Source organism: Gasterosteus aculeatus, chromosome 14, assembly GCF_964276395.1.
Source record: "Gasterosteus aculeatus chromosome 14, fGasAcu3.hap1.1, whole genome shotgun sequence".
NCBI lineage: Eukaryota > Metazoa > Chordata > Actinopteri > Perciformes > Gasterosteidae > Gasterosteus > Gasterosteus aculeatus.
Window position 1 is genome coordinate 7,613,453 of NC_135702.1, and position 22,643 is coordinate 7,636,095.

The 22,643-nt window shown below is 44.8% G+C and overlaps 1 protein-coding gene across 3 annotated transcripts in view; it reads right to left on the reverse strand.

The window, feature by feature from the left end:
• bmpr1bb (bone morphogenetic protein receptor, type IBb) overlaps positions 1–22,643 on the reverse strand; it is a 37,061-nt gene that overhangs the window by 10,433 nt on the left and 3,985 nt on the right. For 2 of the 3 annotated variants that reach the window (XM_040197749.2, XM_078087815.1), the window contains exons 2-3: positions 21,522–21,677; positions 3,201–3,533 (exon numbers count right to left, since the gene is read on the reverse strand). In XM_040197749.2, the coding sequence (XP_040053683.2) occupies positions 3,201–3,288 (88 nt within the window). In that variant the 5' untranslated portion in view covers positions 3,289–3,533; positions 21,522–21,677. The remainder of the gene's footprint in view (positions 1–3,200; positions 3,534–21,521; positions 21,678–22,643) is intronic. The other variant, XM_040197751.2, reaches the window with a different exon arrangement.

Consider the following 22,643-nt stretch of genomic DNA (forward strand, 5'->3'; position numbering starts at 1 on the left):
GGCGGATAACCATTACGCTCACATTCACCCGTAAAGGCAACTTGGAGTCATCTGTTAACCTTACTTACACATTTTATGGACAGTGGGAAGAAGCGGACAGACCGGGACTTAAAGCCACTGCTGACATGTGGAGAATATGCAAACCACACAACATCAGAGCAGCATTAGGGACGTACCGAGGATTAAACAAAAACACATTAGGTAATATAATGAAACACACACTCGCACCCAGTGTGGTGTCTATATGTGGCAGCCGTCCCTGCATACCAACTCAATCCTATTGTCCCTTCAATATTCCTATTATCTATTCTACATCTATTCATGTGGTCTGATGTTACTGGGAAAAGCCACAAGGCTTCATTACAGACATTACAGCACCACCACAATATGTCATTTTAGAATATATTTGGATTTGTTGACTTCCATAATCCCATATGTATTGACATAAAACAAAAAACTGTCCGTTCAAAAAACTCCACCAACTCTCAAAAAGTGGTCCTAAGCATCTAAACCTCACAGAGCTCATGAGGTGCGGCTGAATAACAAACACTTAAAAGGCACACGCAGTGTATGCCGCCATTCCTGATTGCTGGAGCAGCACATCTGCCTGGGGATCGTATTCTGCGTGGGGGGAACCGTATCCACATCCTGACAGGAAGCAGCGCGCAGAAGGCTGCAGAGGACCAACTGCTGCTGTTTTCAGCTTCTGGACCACTGCACCTCAACAACACACAGATGTCCTCACGGAAGTGAGTCAATGCACGTTACAGTTACAAATGTTAAATCCATACAGCCGCTAACTAGAATAATCATCCACAGTGTTACGAATAAAAAGGAACCAAAAGGTTTGATGAAGTCATTCACACGGAAACTCAAAGTTGCTGATAAAGTACATAAATCCTTACAGAGAGACACTCCTACAGAGACGCACTGACATTTTCAGGATTTAAAAGATCGCTGTGAAAGAAAACACGAGACATAGTAGTAGGAAACTGACTCGTTGAGTTCACATGTCACGTGTTTTAGTGCTATGTGGTGGAGTTACGGTTTCCCTTTGTATTCCCATCACAGGTTCAGATTAAAAAAACAACTGCTTGTGTCAAGAAACATCTCAACTTCTCAATATAGATAATAGTTCCCTTTGCATTTATGACCGGAACACATTGGGTTTTTATTGTCGCCCCAAATCATCATAACGTGTATTATTGAACAAATCAATGCAACTACCAAATCCTTTGTATTTCCACTGCATTCTAACTTCAAGAATGAGAACGGGGCTCATCTAATCTCTGTGAACCACAACAGCCTACTGCAACAGGTGGCACATTGACCATGCCACTTTGATTTATGGTCAACCTCCCACATGTTTTACCCATTCGGGCGACCTTTACTACCACAGAGGAAACCAAATAAGCAACTGGTGGCTCAAGTAGTGACGGAAGAAAGTGGACGGAAGGAGTAAAACTGTGGAATATTGCAGACAGAGCATTGGTGTGGAATCTTTCCAAGAAGGCTCACAGCTTTAACTGCATCAACAGCAACATCCAGTGACCGACCCCATATATAGTCATGGAAATTGACTAAATTCTTTTTGAATTTCACTCCATCTTCCTACATCCTTTCTATCTGTGTGGTTTCTGACCCTCAAACACAGACATGGATGTCAATATTGGATGAGAAGTTAAACACTTACGCTTAGTCTGCACTGATGAGAATGAAGGAACTTCTCTGAAGAAACATTCATCAGCAGCTGACGTATTTCGTGACCAACTGCGAAAGTTACAGATAGCTCTGAACTACTCATTCAGTCTGGGATTTTACAGCTGCTCTTTATTGTTGACACACTTTCAGTGAAGCATCTCTTTCAGGATCAAACAACATCCCTTTGTTTTCAAATGTGAAGTTACAATATATATATATATATATATATATATATATATATATATATATATATATATACACACACACACACACACATATTCCCTCATCTGAGGGAAATATTCCAGAAAGGCCAAATTTATAAATCACTGTGTTTGTGTTTGTGTGTGTGTGTGTGTGTGTGTGTGCACCCAGATGTTGTCTTCACAGCCTGACACCCAACTGTGTTGTTAATAAGTGTTCGCCAACTTTTCTTTGTGTGCAAAAGTTCTCCCCATAAATCATTAAAAGTAGCACAGGCATATTTTTCCACTATCAATGAATCTTTTCTATTAATCAATCACTTATTTGGTGTATAAAATAAAAAGAATATAAGCCAACGATGACAAAATCCTGCAGCCAGGTAATGTATTAAATGGCTTGTCTTGGCAGTAATATCTTCATTTTACAATCATGTAAGACAAAGAAACGTCAGTCATGAAAGTAGTTGCAAATAAATGTTCTTTAGGGCTACTAATCGATTGATTCGCCTCTAATAACAATTCACAAATGGGAAATAAAAGCACACAACTGAAATCTGCATATGTGTGACAGGCCAACTCAAAGAAATGGTAAAAAAAAATGGACCATTTCAATTAGTGTGCATCTAAAACTGGAAATTGCAAACCCCACTTCTACCAACACATATAAAGAACAATGTGTCTCTCACTCCCCTGCAACAACAAACGCACAAGTGTCATCTTCTTGAGGCTTCTTGGGAGCTGGTCACCCCTCCCCGCCTGTCACAGCGCACCATGACACTGTCGGCATTTATTGTAAAAAGACAACTGGCTTTCCATCTTCAAACAATTCAAAACATGACATGGGGTGTGGGGGGAGGATGGGGCGGTGGGAAGGGAGCAGACAGGGCAGACAAACGCATTGTCTGCCCCATTAAAAACACCCGTTATACACCCGTTTTTAATGGGGCCCTCTGTTAAGATCCCAACAGCTTTTGCTAATCATACACTTACATACATCATTCACTTTATCCAGGATAAAAAAATAAGACGAAGAACCAGTAACGCTCACAATTCACTGCGTGAAATCACGCCTCTGACTTCAGAAAAATAAAGTGCATTTAACCTTCTCCCACCCTCCCAAGGAGAAAATGTGCACAGATGGCATCCTTCAATCTGGTTATTGCTAATTTCACATTACAGTTTGGCCAGTGTGCGATGAAGCTGAGCCGATCCCGCGGAGGCCTCTCGGCCCCATCAGCCTGCCCGTGACTTCGAACGTACACACACAGCCGGTGAGCCGGTGTCCAGCAGAGTACTCACCATCAGACCCGCAGCTCAGCCATGCCAGTCCAGTCACCAGCAGGACGGCCCGCCAGGTCCCCTCCAGAGGCGGCCACGACGCCACCATCACTCCCCTCCCGGCTCCGGTCGCCCGCCTCCTTCAAATCCCTGAGGTGCAGCCACAGCGAACGCGCCCGTGCAAAGAGGCGGAGGCGAGAGGCCGCGTTTTATATCCTCCGGTGAAAAGAGCGTCAGTCCGCGTTTTTCGGGCACAAGTGTCTCTCTGTGTGCGCGCCTGCCACTCTGCCTCTCAGGAACTTCCCACAGCACACTGCAGCCCCGCAGCCTCCAGCATTACTCCGCACTGACAGCCTGGGAGAGACGGACACAGAGAAAGAAGAGGGAGGAGGGGGGGTGTTATTCAGTTGCTCTCTCACTGTGCTGTTTGCCCGGCCCTTTCTATGACCGGTTCGCTATAGGGAGCAGCTGAGGGTATGTGAATCCACGTATAGCCTCTCTCTCCCTCACCCTCTCTCTCTCTCTCTTTCACACACACAGACAAGCACATGAAATATTCTCACCCCACCTCCACCCCTCGTACACACAGAAAGGGGAGTTGCAAAGAAATGCATTGAGAAAATAAGTTGCTGCACTACATTTGCATGAAATTCTTTCCCTTTACAGCTCTGTCGGATATTTCGAGTTTGCACATCTATTGTGTCTGCAGAGTATTTTCCTTTTCCACAGTACGCCTGTAAATGTCAACAACACAGCTCCACATTCAAAGTAAGTCTGCGTATCACAAAAAGGATATAAGTGATGATTGCAGTCATCTGTAATGTGTCCGGCACCGCAGCCGGAGAGACACAGGTGCTGCGTGAGTGCCAAAGGCCGGGTCACTAATCTGCAACCAAGAGTCTGGTATTTAAGATCCGACGTTGGCCGCGTCGCCTTCGGTTGCTCATGTGAATCCGTGTGTGAAAGGGGTGAAAACACAAACACTTGCAGAGGGATCAGGTCATCACACATGGGGTGATTAGCGGCGATTAGAGCTCACACCTCCAGGCACCACCACATCTTTGCAGTTGCACACTAATCCAACCTACACAAACAGGCAATACCATAGAAGAAAAAATGACAACCATAGGGAGACATTCCAGTGGTGAAGATTTATGTGAGTCACATTTTAAGAGGCTTAAGTGAGCTATTAGACGGATTACACCAAGTCTAACTAGAGCGCCTACACATCAGAGAAGGCCAAAGTTAACCACACATTCAAGATCTGTAGAAGATCTGTAGAAGTGTCAAATATGGGAGGTAAAAGAAGCACCAAAAAACGTCCCGGTACAGTGTTAAAGCAGTGATGGAGGAGGGTGAAAAAACAACAACAAATGGGCTTCTCTCGTCCACACCTGTCCTCTCCTAAAGTCCGACCGGGTGGGAACAGCGGCTCCCAGCAGCCACTCCCCCCCCCCCCCCCCCCCCGTCGGTGCGCCTGCAGCCTCGCGGCTGTCCCTTCTGGTTTGTGCAGAGCTGTGCGTTACATGTGATAAGTCAGCCTCTTCTGGAGCACGAGTGCATGGGGAGCAATGTGAACGGGTCAGTGCACCTCACACACACCCTTCTGCGCCCCATCAAACGCCCAGCGTGGAGCCTCCCTGTATTCTCAGACAGCCTCCTCAGCCCACAGGGATGGGGGGTCTCGGGGGGGGGGAGTGAGCGGCTCTGTGGGTGGGGGTCACTTTGCCACAGAAAAAAAGGGGGGGGGGGGGACTCAATTGGAAAACTTGTTAAAATTAACTCTTTACTTTCCTCTGCAGAGCACGTCTGTCGTCAGGATGATTAATACCGCCGGAGAAGTCAGTCCGTGAGCGACTCGATGGTTCTGCAGAACCACCAATGTTTGTTGCAACTGGAATGAGAAATAGTCACATTTGGCCGGCGAGCACCAGAGAAGGATTCACACGTCAAGGTTGGGTTTACTCATCATGGAGAGTTGTACTTAATGCGAAAATAAAGGCGTTGTTTATTCTGGCCCCGAATGGTTAACCTGGTTTGGGGTGTTGAAGACTACATGTTTTTTTTATAGAAAGCTTGTAATACAAAATGGGTTACAGGCAGGAAAAGTCTCACAAGACGTGATTGAGCTGCGTTGTTGTTTATGTCGGATCCAGGAACACTCAAGTATCACAGCTTCTCGTGTTTGGATTTTGATGACGATTCTTTTTTCATTTTCCTCCTGCGAGCCCCTCAACTTCAAGTGCAGTGCTAAATTATTTAAGAATGTCTTCAATGATTAGAGTCTCTGGTTCTTTGTCCACCACAAATATGTTAGCCAACATCTTTGAGTAAAACAGGAACATTGCAAATGCAATTTTTCCGAAGGGTCAAAAATGCTTTCAAATAACTCAAAAAGTGTGAAAAGTTAGCAGGACGTCACCAAGCTGGCCGAGCCACAGGAGCACTGAGCATGAGCACACGTGGGGAGCCTGACAAAGTTCCTGTGTGCATGCGCCCGCAGAGAAACCTTTGTTGGAATGACTGAAGGGCCATCATGGAAAATGGCGTCCACTCCTCATACAAGATCGGTGGTTTCATTGCTCAACTTTCTTCAACGGACGGAAACATTCCAACTCCATTACTGTTATAATAGTTAATAGTTAATGCTCATGCATCACAGAGAAACTGTAAGGTATATAGTTTGCCACATAAACACCACCAGAAGTTATCAAGCACCTCTTTTTTTCTTTTTATGTTGTGATCCAAGGCGCTTGGCTTCTGGCTTTGACCTCTTAGCAGAGTGGGAATTTGGGAGAAGGAGCGGGAGGGCGAGCGGGGGGGAAATCGCTGAGCCGTACGATTATTTTCAATTTGTTTTGCAAACCGTCTCCCCGACGTTCCGCCCGGCAGCAGCCAGAGATCAATTGACGCAGCTTCCTTGTTTGTAATAATCTGTCTCCATTTCATAAGGAAAATGCATTTTCTTCTGAAATAGAGACCGTTACAATAACACCGGCCACGATGCGCCGTGAAAATGAGCCGCGGTTTTTATTTCAGACGAGGACTTTAAAAAGCAGCGAGCGAACCTTTCATCGCACAGCGCAGTGAACCCGGGACGGATGACTGTGAAAAATCATCACTAACCAGTGAAACAAAAAGCCGCGGCAGAACACAGATGACGCAATTACTCTGTGGCGGGATGGAATGCGTATCATGAGCGATGTTCCCGCCGGGGGCCGCGCTGACCCCCGGCTCTGTGAAATTAGGAGGATTTTCGGCAGCTCAGTGTTGAAGCCGCTGTCACAGAATCCTGGAAAGCAGTTTATTCCCGTGGCAACACAGCTGTCCGGACCCAGACGGTCCAATCGGGTTGCGAAGAGAGAAAAAAAGAAAAAAGCGTGACACGGTCTTCATCATCCAGCCAGACAAAGACGTTCATCCTTTCCTCATTGGCTTTTTACCAACAACTAGACGTAATATGAACAACAAAACATTTAGTCCCACAACATACAGATTTTACACAATGGCCGCACCTGTTTTCCATCTTCACGCTTTTCGCTTGTATTATCTATTATATAAAGGTTCTTTTAAGTAATTAAGTAAGAAGAAAGGCCAATGTAGCACTGTCAACATTTAAGCATGATACCACGGTAGTTGATTTTCTCTCCAAAATGCTTATTTTCCTTACTGAGGGTGTGTGTATTCACAGAAATCCAGACATCCTTGTTCTCACAAGACATCAGAAAGACACTAATGAATATTCACGATTCCCACAATAGTACGGTCACTCTGCTGATTGACGCTTTGAAGTCCCGAAAGAATGCTGAGCGGGATAAATGTCATTGATGGAGGATTGAAAAGGCGGTCACAGCTAGAATCGCCCTCCTTCCGTCACGCTGCCTCACTCTCTCACTCCGACCGGCTCACCGTCTCGTCCTTTCATGATGCGGCGATGTGAGATATTGAAAACGCAGAAGAACAAACAAGATCTCTTTCAATCATTTCTCTCGGAAAAACATTTTTGCGTGTCACTCAAAACTGAATCTTCCACGGGAAAAAAAAAAGTGCTCGCATAGGAATATAAAATGTACCACTGTTTGATTCAGGATTTGACCTGTCTGACAGAAGAGAGGAAGGTTTGTAAACTCACACGTTCCAGACAACAAGGAGAGAACAGGATGTGTCCACATGCTTGAATTTACAGCATTCAGTCGTGCATAAATATGTGCGCAGGTAATAATTAAGTTTCGCAAGCGCCCCGTTTCTGTGAGGCGATTGTCTGTCAGGCAGTAAATGTCAAAAGGTTTGTGATACTCATAAACATTTCACTTAACGCTGCTTCTAGCCAGTGGAGAAAAAAAACACACCAAGAGACGCCGTGCGAAGCAGCAGTTCTGCTTTGTGTTTTATAGTCAGCACAGTAATCCCACCGCCTCAGTAAGCGCATGCATTACAAACACAATCTACAATCCTAATAGGATAAATGTAATTCTAATTCACTATGATAATGATTGTAATTGATATGTAGTGACTAAATAACTTGTAACCATCTAGCCGCTTCTTCACATTGATGCTAAAATCCGGTAAATCCAATAATAGAGTCAAATAGTGTTTCATATTGATTTGCGGGGCTGCACACAATCAGAGACATCTAAATGGTGTTGATATTGACAAACATTTACCAGAAGACAAATGTCTGTCCCGTCAGAGTGAATATCGTCACCCCTCCTCCACTGGCTACCTTTTCAACAACCGATCGAATTCAAACAAAACCCACCGGAGACCTTTTCCATCCACACACAAACATCAGGGCTGATGTGATCGGTCGAGGACTTGGTTTGGTTATACGGATGGAAACAACTCGGCTGTTTGAGAGGGCTCTTAAAGGACCCAACTGGCAACAAGGAAGTTGCTATAAACTCTTTACACGTGCACTTTACTGTGTCCAAATACACTGACCAGGCAAACCCTACAAATACCAATTGTGAAAAAAGAAGCTTTGGTGCGGCTCCACCTGATAATTATTCTAGGAGCAGTGGTCCCTTTTGCAACAGCGTCTCAAACGTATTTCATGGTTTTGGAACAAAACAAGGACGGGCAGGCAACTGGCGACTGCACCTGAAACACACCTGTGGCTCGGGCGCCACTGGTTACAAACCAGCGACACAACCTTCAGGAGTAGTTCTGTGGAAGCGAAGAAACCAAAAAGGTAACATTTTGTTGAAAAAGCAAGTAAACCATGTTTTATTGATCTGACATAGGCTGCATGAATGTCACACATAAAGTCCGGCAAAATACTTTATCTCAGCTTTACAGTTCACATTAATTGACAATCGAGAGGCAGACAAAGCAACTTGTTTAATCAGAATATTCTAATAACTAAAGATTCCACACAGGAACTTCCCAATAATGAAAAAGAGGCTCACAGTTCAAAAGCAAAACTGTGATATTCTCCTACGGTGGGTTTTGTGCAGCAGGAATCGGCAAACTGCGGCTCTTCTTGCCAAGTCAACCAGGAGCATTTAATGAAGGGATTGTTGCCGAGTGTCCGTTGGGCAGACGGCGCAAACCAAAGGGTCTAATTAAGGGGTTCCTCTGACGGTCAGACAAAGCAGACAGCGGGGGTCAAGACGCTGGCCCACAAACTGGCTGTGACCCTCACACCTGCCTGCTTGCATTATACTGCACCATGTCAGCGCACAGTCGACGCGCTCACACTAACACGTCATTAGCAAATTTGTACAAACACAGACACAGTAAAAGCCAAGTGCACCAAAAAGGAAGTGAGCACGCCAAGGTGTCGAGTGCAGAGCAGTCTCGTCTTATATCTTAAAATCTCTACCAACACGCACAGGGGGTGAAAAGGTGGATTTGAAGCACCACAAGGGAAAAGCGATACGTGAACTACCCCTTTTAGAGGAAAAGTTGCATGTATTTCCTCATTTCTCCTTCTGAGCATGTTGATAGAGAGACAGGTTTTAACTTCTGGTGTTAGAACACTTTGACATTAACCCAGAGTAAGTTAAGCCTGGCAGGCTAGTGAGGGGCCCCCGGGTACGGCGGTGCCAAGAGTTCATGCCCTCTTTCCACTGTTCACACTGCAAAAACAAGGAGATCGCCCTGTGTGAGCTGTTGCCCCCGCCACTAACAAGACTGATTGCTGCAGAGGGGCTCCACCTGTCTGCTGCTGCAATTAGTCCTGCTAGCCACTAAATAACCAGCGGAGAGGGGAGTGACATGACAGCAACAGGGTCAAAGAAATGGAAAAAAAAACGTTAAGAAAAGCAGGGAATGGAGGCTGAGCAGAGACAATAGTTAAAAAGACAGCTATTCTCTCCCAGTTTAGTCACCCATAACACTCGCTTCCCCTCGGGTTCATAGGAGGCTGTAATGGTGGGAAACTGGTTGTGTACTCACCATATCACATGCTCTTTAACAAGCACTAATAGCGCGTGTGCATGTGGGAATGTCGCACCAAAGCTGCAGGAAATGTCTAATGGACGAACAGCTTGGACCACATGGCTAGTGTCATATCTGACAGAAACAATATAAACAAGAAAGTGTGAAGCAGAGGTGATGGGGACAGAATCAGTGATGAATGAGGTCGGTCACTAAATGAGCTGCTTTTTAAGGATTAAATGCATTTAATCCAGATCATCAGAACAAGACATCGGCAACACGATATAAAGACAGTGTTCAAAAGTCCATGTGACCGATCCAAACATCTGCAGGTCCAATAATTTGAATTCATTTCAAACGCTGATTAGTTGCGTTTTGACAACTCTAGACAGTTCATGTCTTTTGGTTAAATGGGGTTTGGGAGTAAAACGTTGTCTCAATGTTCAACGTTTTTTATTTGATGACTATATTACAAACTATGCAAGAAACGTTAAAGTCAGTCGACCTGGTTTGAAACTAAAAGCCTGCACACTACTAATCGGCACTTCTGCACCCTGGAATTGATTTTTCCATCATGCACAGGCCTCGGCTGTAGTGAAGAATGAAAGAATAGCCACAACCCAACCCCCCCCCCCCCGCAGCCGCTATTGGACTGTATGCACCTCTCTACGGACTAGTTGACACTGACACTGGAGCTTAGCTGGCGAATGAACTGCCCATAGAAGCCCCAGAAAACTTCTGTTCATTAAATCAGGCCAATCAGCCATTATGATTAATGGTGTTTGGATACATTTAGTTTTACTGCTTTATAATTCAGTGGCAATTAATAGAATGCCTCGGTCCAATGCCTCCGGTCAAAAATACCTGCTCTATGTTGTTGGTGGTGTGATTGAGAGGGAGTCCAGAGCGAGAGCAGGAGGAGGGAGGCTTCTCCGCACATTTTCCATGCACACCCAGAACCCCTCCCTTGGCTGCAGCGCTGAAAGCATTTTTTGTGACTCTGAGAGTAAAGGCTGCAGTGATGCGCCTTACACCGAAGATTGCGGACGCCACCGTTAATAGCGTTGTTTGTAATGTTTTTAGTGGCAGATGTGTGATAAGAAAGGGGGCTACAGACTGCAAAATCATTCATCTTATCAAAAGCACTCAAGCATCAAGCCTCATGTCTTACTACTTAATCCACAGCTTTTTGAGAATGAAACTAAGAAATGTGCAGCTTCTCCATCCATCGAAAACCTTGCAGGTGTGTTATCACGTGCATGTATAAAGTTCATTTGATCCACTTTGAATGGTTTTAGATCATTTCTATTATTATCTGATTTGGCTAAAAGTAATTTGTTCGGTTAGTTTCTCAAGACGTCACACTTGCAATGTCACTCTTTATCTGCATGATCACACTTTCAAGTGGCAGAAAATACGGACCACTATATTCTCAATGCTTTGGCTTCAGGGTTGAGTTTAAAGTTACTTACTGACTTTTAAAGAGCTACATGGTCCTGCTCAACCACACACCCGTTATGCCCCTATTGACCTGCTCGCAACCTCAGAGAGAAAAATAAATACCTACTGATACACCTTAAACTAAAGGAGACAATGTGTTTGCGATCAGAAGCCCTGTCTTGTAACCTTTCATTTTTTAACCGTCATTTGAAAGGTTCCCTATCAAAAAAGTGTGTAGAATACCCACTGAGAGGACAATGTGTCCTCAAAATGACAGCAATTAATGATATTGGGGGAATAAAACAGTTAAAATGACCATGAATTGACCTTAATTAGCACATAACTGCCACTTATTAAATTATGTAAATGCCTGAATGGTCTAAATAAAGTGTTATATTGTCTGGACAGATGAGTTTTAAAGCTGTTGATACTTAAGGTCCTATTTCCATGCTGGAGCAAATCAAACCCAGTTAACGTTTGTCGAAGTGAAATGCCTTTCATCTGCGTCTGCTGATGTCTCACTGACCTGGACGCACACTAAACGGAACACACATCGGATGTCACACTGTGACTTTGAGCAGCGTCAGGTAAGCTGGAAGTAACTGTGTGCAGCTTTTTTATGGTTTGTTGTTGTTTCTCATTCATCCCACAAAAAGGCATCTGACCTCCACCATTCTTATCTGTCACCCCAAACTGCTCCTATGATGTATTGGATGCTTCAATTTGTTGTAAACTGGTTTGGAGGCTCTGAAGTGCGAATGAACAAATGAAAGAATAACATGAACCGTGGATACCGTCATCATTTTGTACCAGGAACAGAAAGCAGCGTAAATTGACAATTAAAGATATTTCACTCAGTGTACAGTATAACAGCTGTAATTCTCTTAGTAATAGCTCGTTCAGGCATTCAGACGTAGAATATCAGGCATTCTAGTACATGTCAATGTCTCTGCCCGGCGTCCCGAGTGCATTGGATACGGATCAGTACCTTTTCCTCCCTGACGTCGTCGTTTGATCTCGTCCAATGAGAGCACAATGAAAACACAGGAAGCAGCTCGGAGAGCAATGAGCCCGCGATCGATGTCTCTGTGTCAACACCATAAGCTAGGTGAGGCCTTAACGTCTGCCCTCCTCACTTTTAAACCCCCTCTTTCCCTCCAAAAGGCCCATCAAGTCTCCCTCTGCCGCTAATGTATCTGAATGCAGTGTCATGCTGGGCCGCCTCCCGGCAGTCGATTAATACTGGAAATGCTATCCATCACTGAAACACCACTCCTTCACTTACTGTAAATGCGCATTACTGCGGGCACCAACCCCACCCAGCTGACAGGGAGGAAGACAACACCTCGTCGGGTGCAACCGCAGACATAGTTTTCAGTCGTGGTATTGCAGAGGACAGAATGCGTGTCGGAACTGGGTTCTCATTTGTCAAATATGAGCCGGTGTTGGAAGTCATTCCAGGACAAAAGATAAGAGCTACAAAAAAAAAAAACATTACGGCGTATCATAATATGCATTTATATACCGGTGTCCTGTGATACAGCAACATTTTGGCTCAAGTGATATAAGGTGAATTTGCATCAGGCATGTAGCACTCATGTTGCTTGGTAACAACGCAGAGAAAGTAGCTGGGATCAATTAATCAATAATTCACACATGATGATTCACCGGCTTATTATTCTAGTTGCAAACTTCTTGGTACGCCGGATGCTTCTCTCCTTGATATAAAAAAGAACCAACTACCTCTATCTCCCCTCTTATCCTTCAAACATCTCAACAATCATTGCATGCTTCACACGTAGAATCCATCCTGACTCCATGTAAAAGTGTTGATTTTTAGAAAAAGATTCCGTTCAGCTGTTCTCTGCTCTCTTGACTTGGACTATACTGGCTGCGAAAACTGGAAACCGGTTGGCAGAAGCATATCGAACGCTCTGCTCTACTTATAACACTTCAGGGATGTACAACAGCAATAACAAGTCTCGGTTGCTGCGATCGTGGTTTTACAATATAACCTATGCGCTCGAGCTACGCTGCAGGAGACGATAATGCACATACTATAAAAAAAAAGGTACCAACGGCAGGAATAAAGTGAAAGTGAGTGTGAAGAACATTTAAGAGCCAAGCGAACCGTATTGGATCTGCACAAAGAGCATATTATGGTATTTGGTGTGAATTCCATTTACAGTGCTCTGTTCGAGTTTAGAGCAAGAATAACACATCTACAGCCAATGTGTTGTGAATCCACCGCTGTTAAGAAGATGTTAAGAGTGGAGGAAAGCTGAGCTTGTGAGGGCTGTCATGCTGCACACTGGCTACACACAAACACTTAAATAACGCAGCACAGGAAGGCCATGCTCAAAAGGTAAATACTGGAAGTGCTGCCGTATCTGTTCATTTTAATCATAACTGTCTCTTTTGCAGAGCTTAGAGTCAGGCAGCTGGGTTTAGTGTGTTTAAATTTGCATCAGGACTTTCTGTCTTTCTTTTCCTCTGCAATAAAAGAAGCTCTTGTTCCACCACACTGGCCAGGTGCCTTCTCATGTAGTTTCATTTAGTTTTCATTCTTAAAAAAAAATGTTACACCTTTATTATCTTTAAATGATTTACAATCTAACTTCCAATGAAAAGCACAATAAATCAGCGCGCCTTCCAATAATATTTTGAGTCCAGCGCAGTCTCCGCGGCCAGTGTCATTAACGGCGCCACGGGTCCCGCGGGAGTGGGACCAGCTGCTGGTCACGTCTTGTCACCAGTCCCACTCTCTTTGACACGCTCGGGCCGCGTCCCTCTCTTCCGACGCCAAGAGCACCGGTGGAGTGCACTGCTGGGTCTGAGGCCTCTTTGTGCCCACCCCGAGAGAACAAAGTATTAAGACTCCTACAACGTGCCCCTTTGCCCATCCCCAGAGTGCAGGCAGTGCCAGCGCCTGTAACCGGAGAACAGAGAGGAGAAAGAAAAAAAAAAAAAAAAACAGCTGCTCCCAGTCAATCCTGCATCTGCCGCAACTGTGATCTCATAGAACAAAGCGAGAATGCAGCCACACGTTTCTGCCGAGTGTTCAGTCACACTCCAGCCATTGTCCTGTCTCTCTCTCCCACACACTCTCTCTACCTTTTCTTATTCTGACACGACTGGACGATTGTCAGGCCATTGTTTAAATGTTTGTTGTTATGTTGAGACCTGGATTATTTTATGACAGATACATTTATCCTGCAAAGCAGCGGTGGAGCCCAGTTGGTCGCCAAGGCCACTGGCGGGCTGATTGATGGGGATCTTTGGGTAACTGCTGTCCAACAGACAGGTGTTTCCAACAAGCTGACTGAGACCGCCTGTTAGCTGGTGTGCTTAGGAGCACTTCATAAAGTTATGGGATTTGTGATGCACATATTTTCAACAACGATGCTTGCAGCAGAGGCAGGGAGACTGCGAAGGCCAGCTTCCAAAAACACTCAATCATACACTACCCTCAATGAGACAGGAGAAAGCTTTTAACTAGCTAAAGGTGCTGTTTTTTTTAAGAAATACACTATTTTAATATATAGAAAAAATGATGATTGCATGAAACCAGTGTGTTTATTATCAAGACCTCTTTGAGTCAACAAGGCCGCCAGTGTAAACATCCAATGGCTGAAATCAGGAGACATGTATTGCTATATTCTGATCATCAGTAGCATTTCTGTCTATAGCTGATCAAAGGCCAAACATACTAAACATTTTTTCATTTTGTAACTTAAAGCGTATGCAACATCCTCAAAAAAATAACGTTTTTACAATCCTCTTAATAAGACACCTGTTTCACCTCCAGTCATCTCAGCCAATCAAAATGAACGCAGCGAAGCTGCACCCTCAATGAGAAAGGACTGCTTCATCATCTCATGGAAACACTAGAAGGGTTCTTTCAACCACAATCCCTTAAATAGGTCTTCTGGGTTAGTTACAATTGTCACCATGTGAATTATTACATACTAGATTACATACATTATGAACAATTAAATATTTTACAAATTACCCGTGGACTGATGAGTTAAGTGTTCGTAAATCATCAGGTGATTTTCATAAATTGACAATCGATACCATTTCCACAAAAAACATCTAGGCAAAGATAAGAAAACAATTATTTGACATCGCGGAGGAAGAGTGAAACAGATGATTGACGGCATGACGCACCTATGAAGGCTTTTCTTTCCGATCCACATGTGGTGTTTAAGCGCTTCAAGTGGTCGGAACACTAGAAAAGCGTATATACATATACTATATATACACATACTATATATACACACATATATGAGTAGAATACATTTGCCATTTACAACAAGCTATACACTCTATTATTGTGCTTTACATGTTAGTGTTAAAAGGAAGAGGTCCTGTGCAAATGAATCCGGCTTCATTGCCTTGGTTGCTTTTAAATGTTCACAAAGAAAATGTGGGCAATGTCTTTGACTTCTGAGATAAAGTCCTAAAGTCCCTGTTTAAACACATCGTCCCGAAAGCGTTTAATGTGACTGCATTTTCATCACATCCTACAGACAATGCAAACCGTAGCAGCAGTAATGCATACGGTATGTCATCTGTCTTCCAGACGCCATTCTTTAAAAAAACATCCCTCCAGATTGCCATGAAGCCACATTACAGTCTTTACTCGGCTAATTACAGTACTTTTCAACTCTGAAAAACGACCCGGACAAACCATCTTACAGGAGAGGAACACACATCTGCCTCATCTGTCAACTCATTGTGACAGAGCCAATAACAAACTGGGCTCACAGCGAGGTGGCAGAGAGGTCAGTCAACTGTGTATGCATCTCAGCGGAGGGAACGTTGTGTCTTCTCACAGCGTGGATCTGCTCTCCGGGCCCCCCCCCCCCCCCCGACCCGACCCCCTGGGAAACCAAAGCCACAGCGGGCAACCTGAAACCCCATGATGTCATCCTCGGAGAGCACGGGGCTACCGGCAGTCAGTGAGAAAATGTTCAAAACCTAAAGTCAACATCACACAATTACTGGGGTTAATTGTATTTACAGTTGAGCAGCTGTGGTGGATTACGAGGCTCACATTGAGAGGATGGTGCATGTTTAAGGAGAAGCTAAGAGTCTGTGTGAGGGTGGTGGAAGTAGATCCAAGGATCCATGTCTGCATTTCTTATTCTATCCTATAATAACATATTATATGGAGGAGGAATTGATCAGCGAGGGCTCAAAACATGCACATTGCCTATTGTTGGAAATGATTGCTATGTTATCCCTACTGCATGTGCACACCTTTTATGTTGCTGTGGTAAACACTAAGATACAAAATGTTTTTCTAGGCTAAAGAACTCGGCGGTGTTGGAGATTGACTACTCTAAAAGACATGAAACTATTGTCTATTGCAGAAAAATGGTGTTTTTACCACAATGTTTTCACTTTTGTTAATTGGTTGGTGGAAAACATTACAGCCTGAACTTGGAACTTGGAACAACCCTTCACATTCTGGAGCAGACTCCAGACATAGATGCATTACTTGAAAATGCCAGCACATGACATCGGCTGAGGACTGCGCTCTGTGCCCTTCTGGTAACGTGATGTAAATGAGCTAAATATTGTGTAATTGAGAATTTTTATTGAGGTTAAAGAGAGGGAAGGAGAAAGAGAGAATATAGGGTCAGACATGTCTTGCATGCATGCATGCATGCATCCATGATGAATGGTCATTTCCTCCACACTGGAAAGGTTCTTATAAAAGGACTTCTGTTCCTGTTTAGCTAGATCTTAGTGCTGGTGTGCAGGGGTTATACAAGGCCCTTCACCCTGCAGGACTCAACGCAGAGGGATTCTTTAGAGCATACAACTGCAAAGCAATCCTGCAGGACAAACCTAAAATCAGCTTTGCATCGTAAACCAGTGACACTGCATCCTCTTTCAACATATGCTCACGATTAATGCCAGAATGCTGCGTGAGGAACATATTGGATACAGACTTCTTTCTTAAACTGAGAGAGAGGTGTCACCGAAATCATTATCATCTCTGATCAGCCGTTTTGACTGTTATGATCTGCTGTGCTTTTATCTGCAGGGTTTGTGGATGGGAATGTAAACTGACAAGGAAAGTATTTATAGTCTCATTATGCTTCCCGTTTGTTTATGTCATCCGTGGTTCTTGGCCTTGAAGATAAGGTCATTATTGTTGTTTTTTGTGTTTCACAGCATTGACCGCTGAAGACAGATTTCCAGTTGCCTGACTGACAAAAGTACACTTGCACCGGATGATAAATTTGGGGTTAAAACGTGGCTCGTTCTCCCGCATGAGACATGTGGGACATCATTTGGTCGCCACACAGCGCACGCACCCTCACCGGGACAGCCGGACAGATCCGAGATCAAAGCCTGCCAAATTCCCTGGTGATTATTCCCCTTTTGGGTCCGATGTCATGATCAGAGACTGCAGCGGGGAGGCAGCGTACTCAGTCAAACAAGCTACGTAACATTCATTCGCCATGCCAGATCTATTGCAAAGGCACACATTCATCCTTGTGCACGCACACATGGACCCAGATGAGGCGCGGAGGCAGCTGTGCTGTCACCCTGTGTCTAATATAGACAGAGAGCGGGTGAAGAAACGATTGGACGCAGTGAGACACTCGGTCAACTTGGGGGGGGGCTGAGAACATCAGGACGATGATGAACTCCTTTTCTACAGGCTCCACAGTATGAACTCGTGAGAATTACGACCTGCTTGGGTTTCTGCAGTAACGTATCAGCTGAAACAACAGATTAAGCAGTTCAACTGTATCTTCAAAGCCTTTTCCAAAAGTCTGATTTATCATTTTAAAGACGGACTGTGGCTGCTTTCTCATGGACATCATTAAACTGAATTACAACATGGTTTAATTAACAGACCATTTGGGTAATATGCATATTTGCGTTCTCGCGGAGGGCTAATTGAGAAGATCAATAACACCTTCAGTTATGTACTTGTGCCAGGAGACGATTAGCTTAGCTTCTCAGGAAGCCACCAGAGAGACTCGCAATGTATGGAACCAAATCCAGGTCAAAAGTTTTGTACATTTGAAAATCAAATGTGAACCTGAAAGTTCAAGTTTTATTGTTGAACATTGAAAAATACAACAATATATTCAAAATAAAAATAAGTGGACGAAAAATATTTTATATATATATAAATATATACTATATTTATTTATTTTTTGAATACATTGTCGTATTTTTCAATGTTCAACAACAACACTTTTAGGTTCACATTTGTTTTTCAATTGAACAAAACTTGACCTGGATTTGGCTCCATAGCAGTGCAGTTTGAACATAATGTTTGCAGACAGATGAGGGTACGACACAATATGATCTGGTCAGAAATATCTGGGTAGGGGCTGAATTTCAGGGGGCCAGCGTGAAGGTGTAAAACATTGTGACGGTAGACCTAAGAAAAAACGGGATCATTAAACGATTTTTTTTTACAAAACGGATAAAATCTAAAAAAATACCCTTAAAAGCTGCTTCATGACCCCATGAAATGTCTCAACCAGTAGCTCAGGCGCCACTAGACTACAGAAAATTAGCAACATTCTTCGTATTTCAGCTCTTCATTTCACTTCCCTTTACCAGATCCATTCACTCAATGGGCTTCACACACACACACACACACACACACACACACATTCAGTTTTTCATTCCAGACATGTTTACACAGACAAAGTTAGATCTTAGAGAAGAAACCCTGAGGGCTTTGTCTCTGCCAGAGGACACCCAAACCCCCGCCTTCCAACCCTCAATCCCTCCTTGTCCTTTTCCGAACCACGGTTCAATTTTAGGGACTAAACTCCTGCGTGGCCCCTCAGGACCGTCTGCCCCCCTTTGCTGCGCCTTTCTTGGCTTTAGGCCAATTTACTGCTTGCGGTGTTACTTGTAAAACGTCAAGCCAGCAGGTTAAGCCTTCAGCGTCCCACAGAAGGCAAACAGTTGCTTTTCATGATACGCGTCGCACGCCGAGAGCGAAGTGGGATAAAACAACCCACGGGGGGGACCCGAGCCAACGAAAGTGTCGGTTGTCAGCTTTACAGTGTGAGGACGCTGGTTTGATGCGACGCCTCATCATCAGTCAGTCTAAACCGCAAAAAAAGAAGAAAAAAAACACGAGGACCCGTAGAACGGTCTCGGCCCCACAACGCCCACTGACCCGTCCGCACACCGACAGCGAGAAAGAAAGGAAAGAACTCCGCCGCCTGTCAGCGCAGCCGAGGGCCTCGCGGTCGTGATTGATGGGTTCTGCATTTTTCTGAAGCCGCCGACACGCGCTGCCTCTGCTGGCCCGGGATTTGTCTCTGCTCTATTTAGTTTACATTATTCTTATTATTATTTCTCTGACCAACCCAGCTGTTAAGTGGATGAATGCGTGCGTGTGTGTGCGTGCGTCCACGTGCGCGCACAGGGAGGGGTTTTCCATTGCCTCAGTTGTCCAAGTATGTGTAAGGAAATCTTGAGTTTTGTTTTGAAAACCCAGGGAGTTCCAGTCATTTTCACATTTAAGGATTTTCTCTCAGCTTCCTCCTTCTCCTCTTCCTCGCTCTCACTCCCATGGAAAAAAAAAAAAGTTAAAATAAACACATGTTTTAAAAGGTGGGGGAACACCCACCATCTTGACCACAAGCAGAAAAAGCAGTTGTTAATTGTAGAAAAGATGTAAACTTGTGCTTCAATGAAGCCTTTTCAGCTCAAAGATGTTGGCCTCCTCGAGACACAAGCTGCTTATCTTCCCATTTCTTCCCAGTGAGATTTTGTGCGCTTTTAACCGGTGTAATTGCTAATTCCACTTGATCTTCACAGGAAGAACAAGAGAACTGCTGTTGTGCTTGTTTCGAAAGCCGCGTTACGCAGGTGGAGAAAAGGAGCAGCAGGAAAAATGCATGTGATAAAACAAATTGCAGTAGTTTTTTTGAACATTTTTATCCTACATGATTCGGGGGGAAAATAATGTTCCTCCAATACGAATGCTTATCTCAAAGTATTTCCTGCAGGCAAGTCACTCAATTTAACAGCTACTCGTGTCCTTTTAGCACGTGATGTTGTGACTGATGTGCGTTGACAGGCTGAAGGAGGAGCAGCCTTTTGACGGACAGAGGGGAGATAAACCACATACGAGCGCTGCGGCCTTTTTAAGCTGTGTTATTCAAGACATTGTAAATATATATATATATCTTAATAAATCCAATACATGACCAGAATTATATTTTGAATGCACAGCTGACCCCCCAGTACAAATTCTACACATATGATTCACAACAGAATTAAGCAGAACTTGTCTCTTGCTCGCCCAACAATTGTTTTAAAAGCACAAAAAGGTCCAAAGCAACTATGCGATTCGACCAGAGGGTTCTATAAACCGAGAAACCATTTCATCCCCTGCCATTGTTTCCTGATCCTTAAATCCTAATCTGTTTATTCTGGCATGCCAACATGCACACCGTGTGAGGCAGCTCATGTGCGGCTGCAGCTCAGCGTGTGCAGCTCTGGAGAGGTCATTAACATCCGTGTCTGTTCTGGAGCACCTGCAATAACAGCCCAGGCTGCAGCAGGTTAGCTGGCTGCTACTCTTTCTCTTGTTCTTTTTATTGTAATCCGATCCCGCCGCTCCTCAGCGTTACGCTCTTGGAGCCACCTAAGGGGCCAGACTCTGCTATCGAGGCCGCGGAGAAACCGTGGATTCTTCTTTTAGGAGGAACTACACTTTGATTGGGAAAGCAAAAAAGGCCAAGAATAAACTGTAACGTCACACATGGATCCGCAGAGTTGTAAATCAATGCGACTGTATAAATAATATCTTCATGAGTCATATGTGAAATAAAACAGCACCCCATCGCGGACCACGCCTTCAAAATGAGTCAATCGAGCTGCTGAAAGTGCGGATTCCCAACTTTTTCCCCTCGTGTGAGGCCATAAAGGAAGTCTGTATCGTCGGGGGATCAGGCCTCTGTGCAACACACACAGCGCATAACTGAAATAACTTAAACACGGCTACGACGGCCGCGAGTCGGCCGTATGAGGTTAAATGTCAGTCACAAAAAAAGAGGCTTAAGCCATCGGCACTTTAATCTTTTCAGAGTAACACAAGCGCTGCAAAGAGTTTGTAGCAGCCTGTGGCCAAACTGGTCAAAAAACAGAGAAAACATTCAAAACGTCACAGGGGAAAGTCTGGGGAAAAAAAACACACGTGCCAAAACACTTAACCGCTCCAACAAAGGACGGCAGCTGTCACGGTTGAGGGTCAGCACCGGGGGGGTGTGGCAGACACGATATAGACAGTTATGGGTTGACGAGTCCTCCAAACGGACATGCTGGCTACAGTCACATGACTCACCTCTCGTCTGTAATAGTAACTGAACGTTTAAGTCCTTTTCATGAACTGTTGTCACTTGGCTTTGGCTGCGAGCAATACCAAACCTGGACAGGGATGGAGATATGGCGCGGCATGGTTGGTTGGTGTGCATGTGTGTGTGTGTGTGTGTGTGTGTGTGTGTGAGAGCTCACCTGATACGATCTCTGCAGATAGAGCTTCTTCTAAAACGTCACTGCAGCTCCTCCTCAACTGCCTCTATTCCCCAGACTGCGACGGAGGGGTCTTATTTCAGCACGATCCCCTCAGGACGGCCTCGCAGGCACAACCCTTCATGCCCTGCGCACAATCTAAGGGGGGGGGGGGGACGCACATATGAAAGCCATTTCACAACCTGTCAGCGCAAAACACAAGGCCAAGCACCCGAGAAAAAACAACTCACACACACACACACACACACAAACAAGAGAAGAATCGACTGCATCGGTTTCTCCATCTCCTCTCGCAGCCTGAGTGGCACTCGCTGTCACTTCCTATTTAGCGGACGGGCGTGAGGCTCGATTGCAGAATCAGATACGCAGCGGAATGAGGTCCGTGGTTTAGAAGACGTGCAAGAACCGAGAACCGAGCTTCGCCCCGGCCGGGCTGCTGAAAGATCAGAACTGTCGAGGGAGACCACGTTGACGTGTTTTGGGTCTTGGGTGAAACGCACACTCCCTTCTTCAAACAGATACAAGGAATGATGAACTTTAAGCAAGCGTCACAAGGCATACTCCAGTAACGCTGAGCCAATATTGTATCAGCAACATAACACACCGGGTCACAGCTGGGTGCCGCCCTGAAGCAACACGGCGGAGACTGTCGACTCTCAGGCGTCCACTTTCCCTTGGAACAGGTGACTTCAGTAGGTGGCCTCTCTGACCTGTCGTTTCTTAATAGACCGAATAGACTTACGGGCTGAGAACACCTGATGGTCAGGTATGTACACCTGGGAGAGAAGAGCATCCACGTGCACTCAAATATCCGCTGTGTAAATGTAAACGTAGTTCAAGAAACATCAAATCCAACGAACCACCTTCAAACACTTGCTTAATATTCTTTTTCTTGCGTGCACACATACTGACTCACACGCAGCCGCCTTTTATTTGCCAGGATCCAGCCACAGATGGCGATACGGTGTGAACTTTAACACACGGATTCTTGACATTCCTCACGGGCTGTGAGTTACTCTCCGCTCGGCCATCTCGCCTTTCCTGCCAGCAGGTCACCGTCCCAGGAGGAGTCCGAGCAGGCTTCTCCTCACATATGCGGGCCGC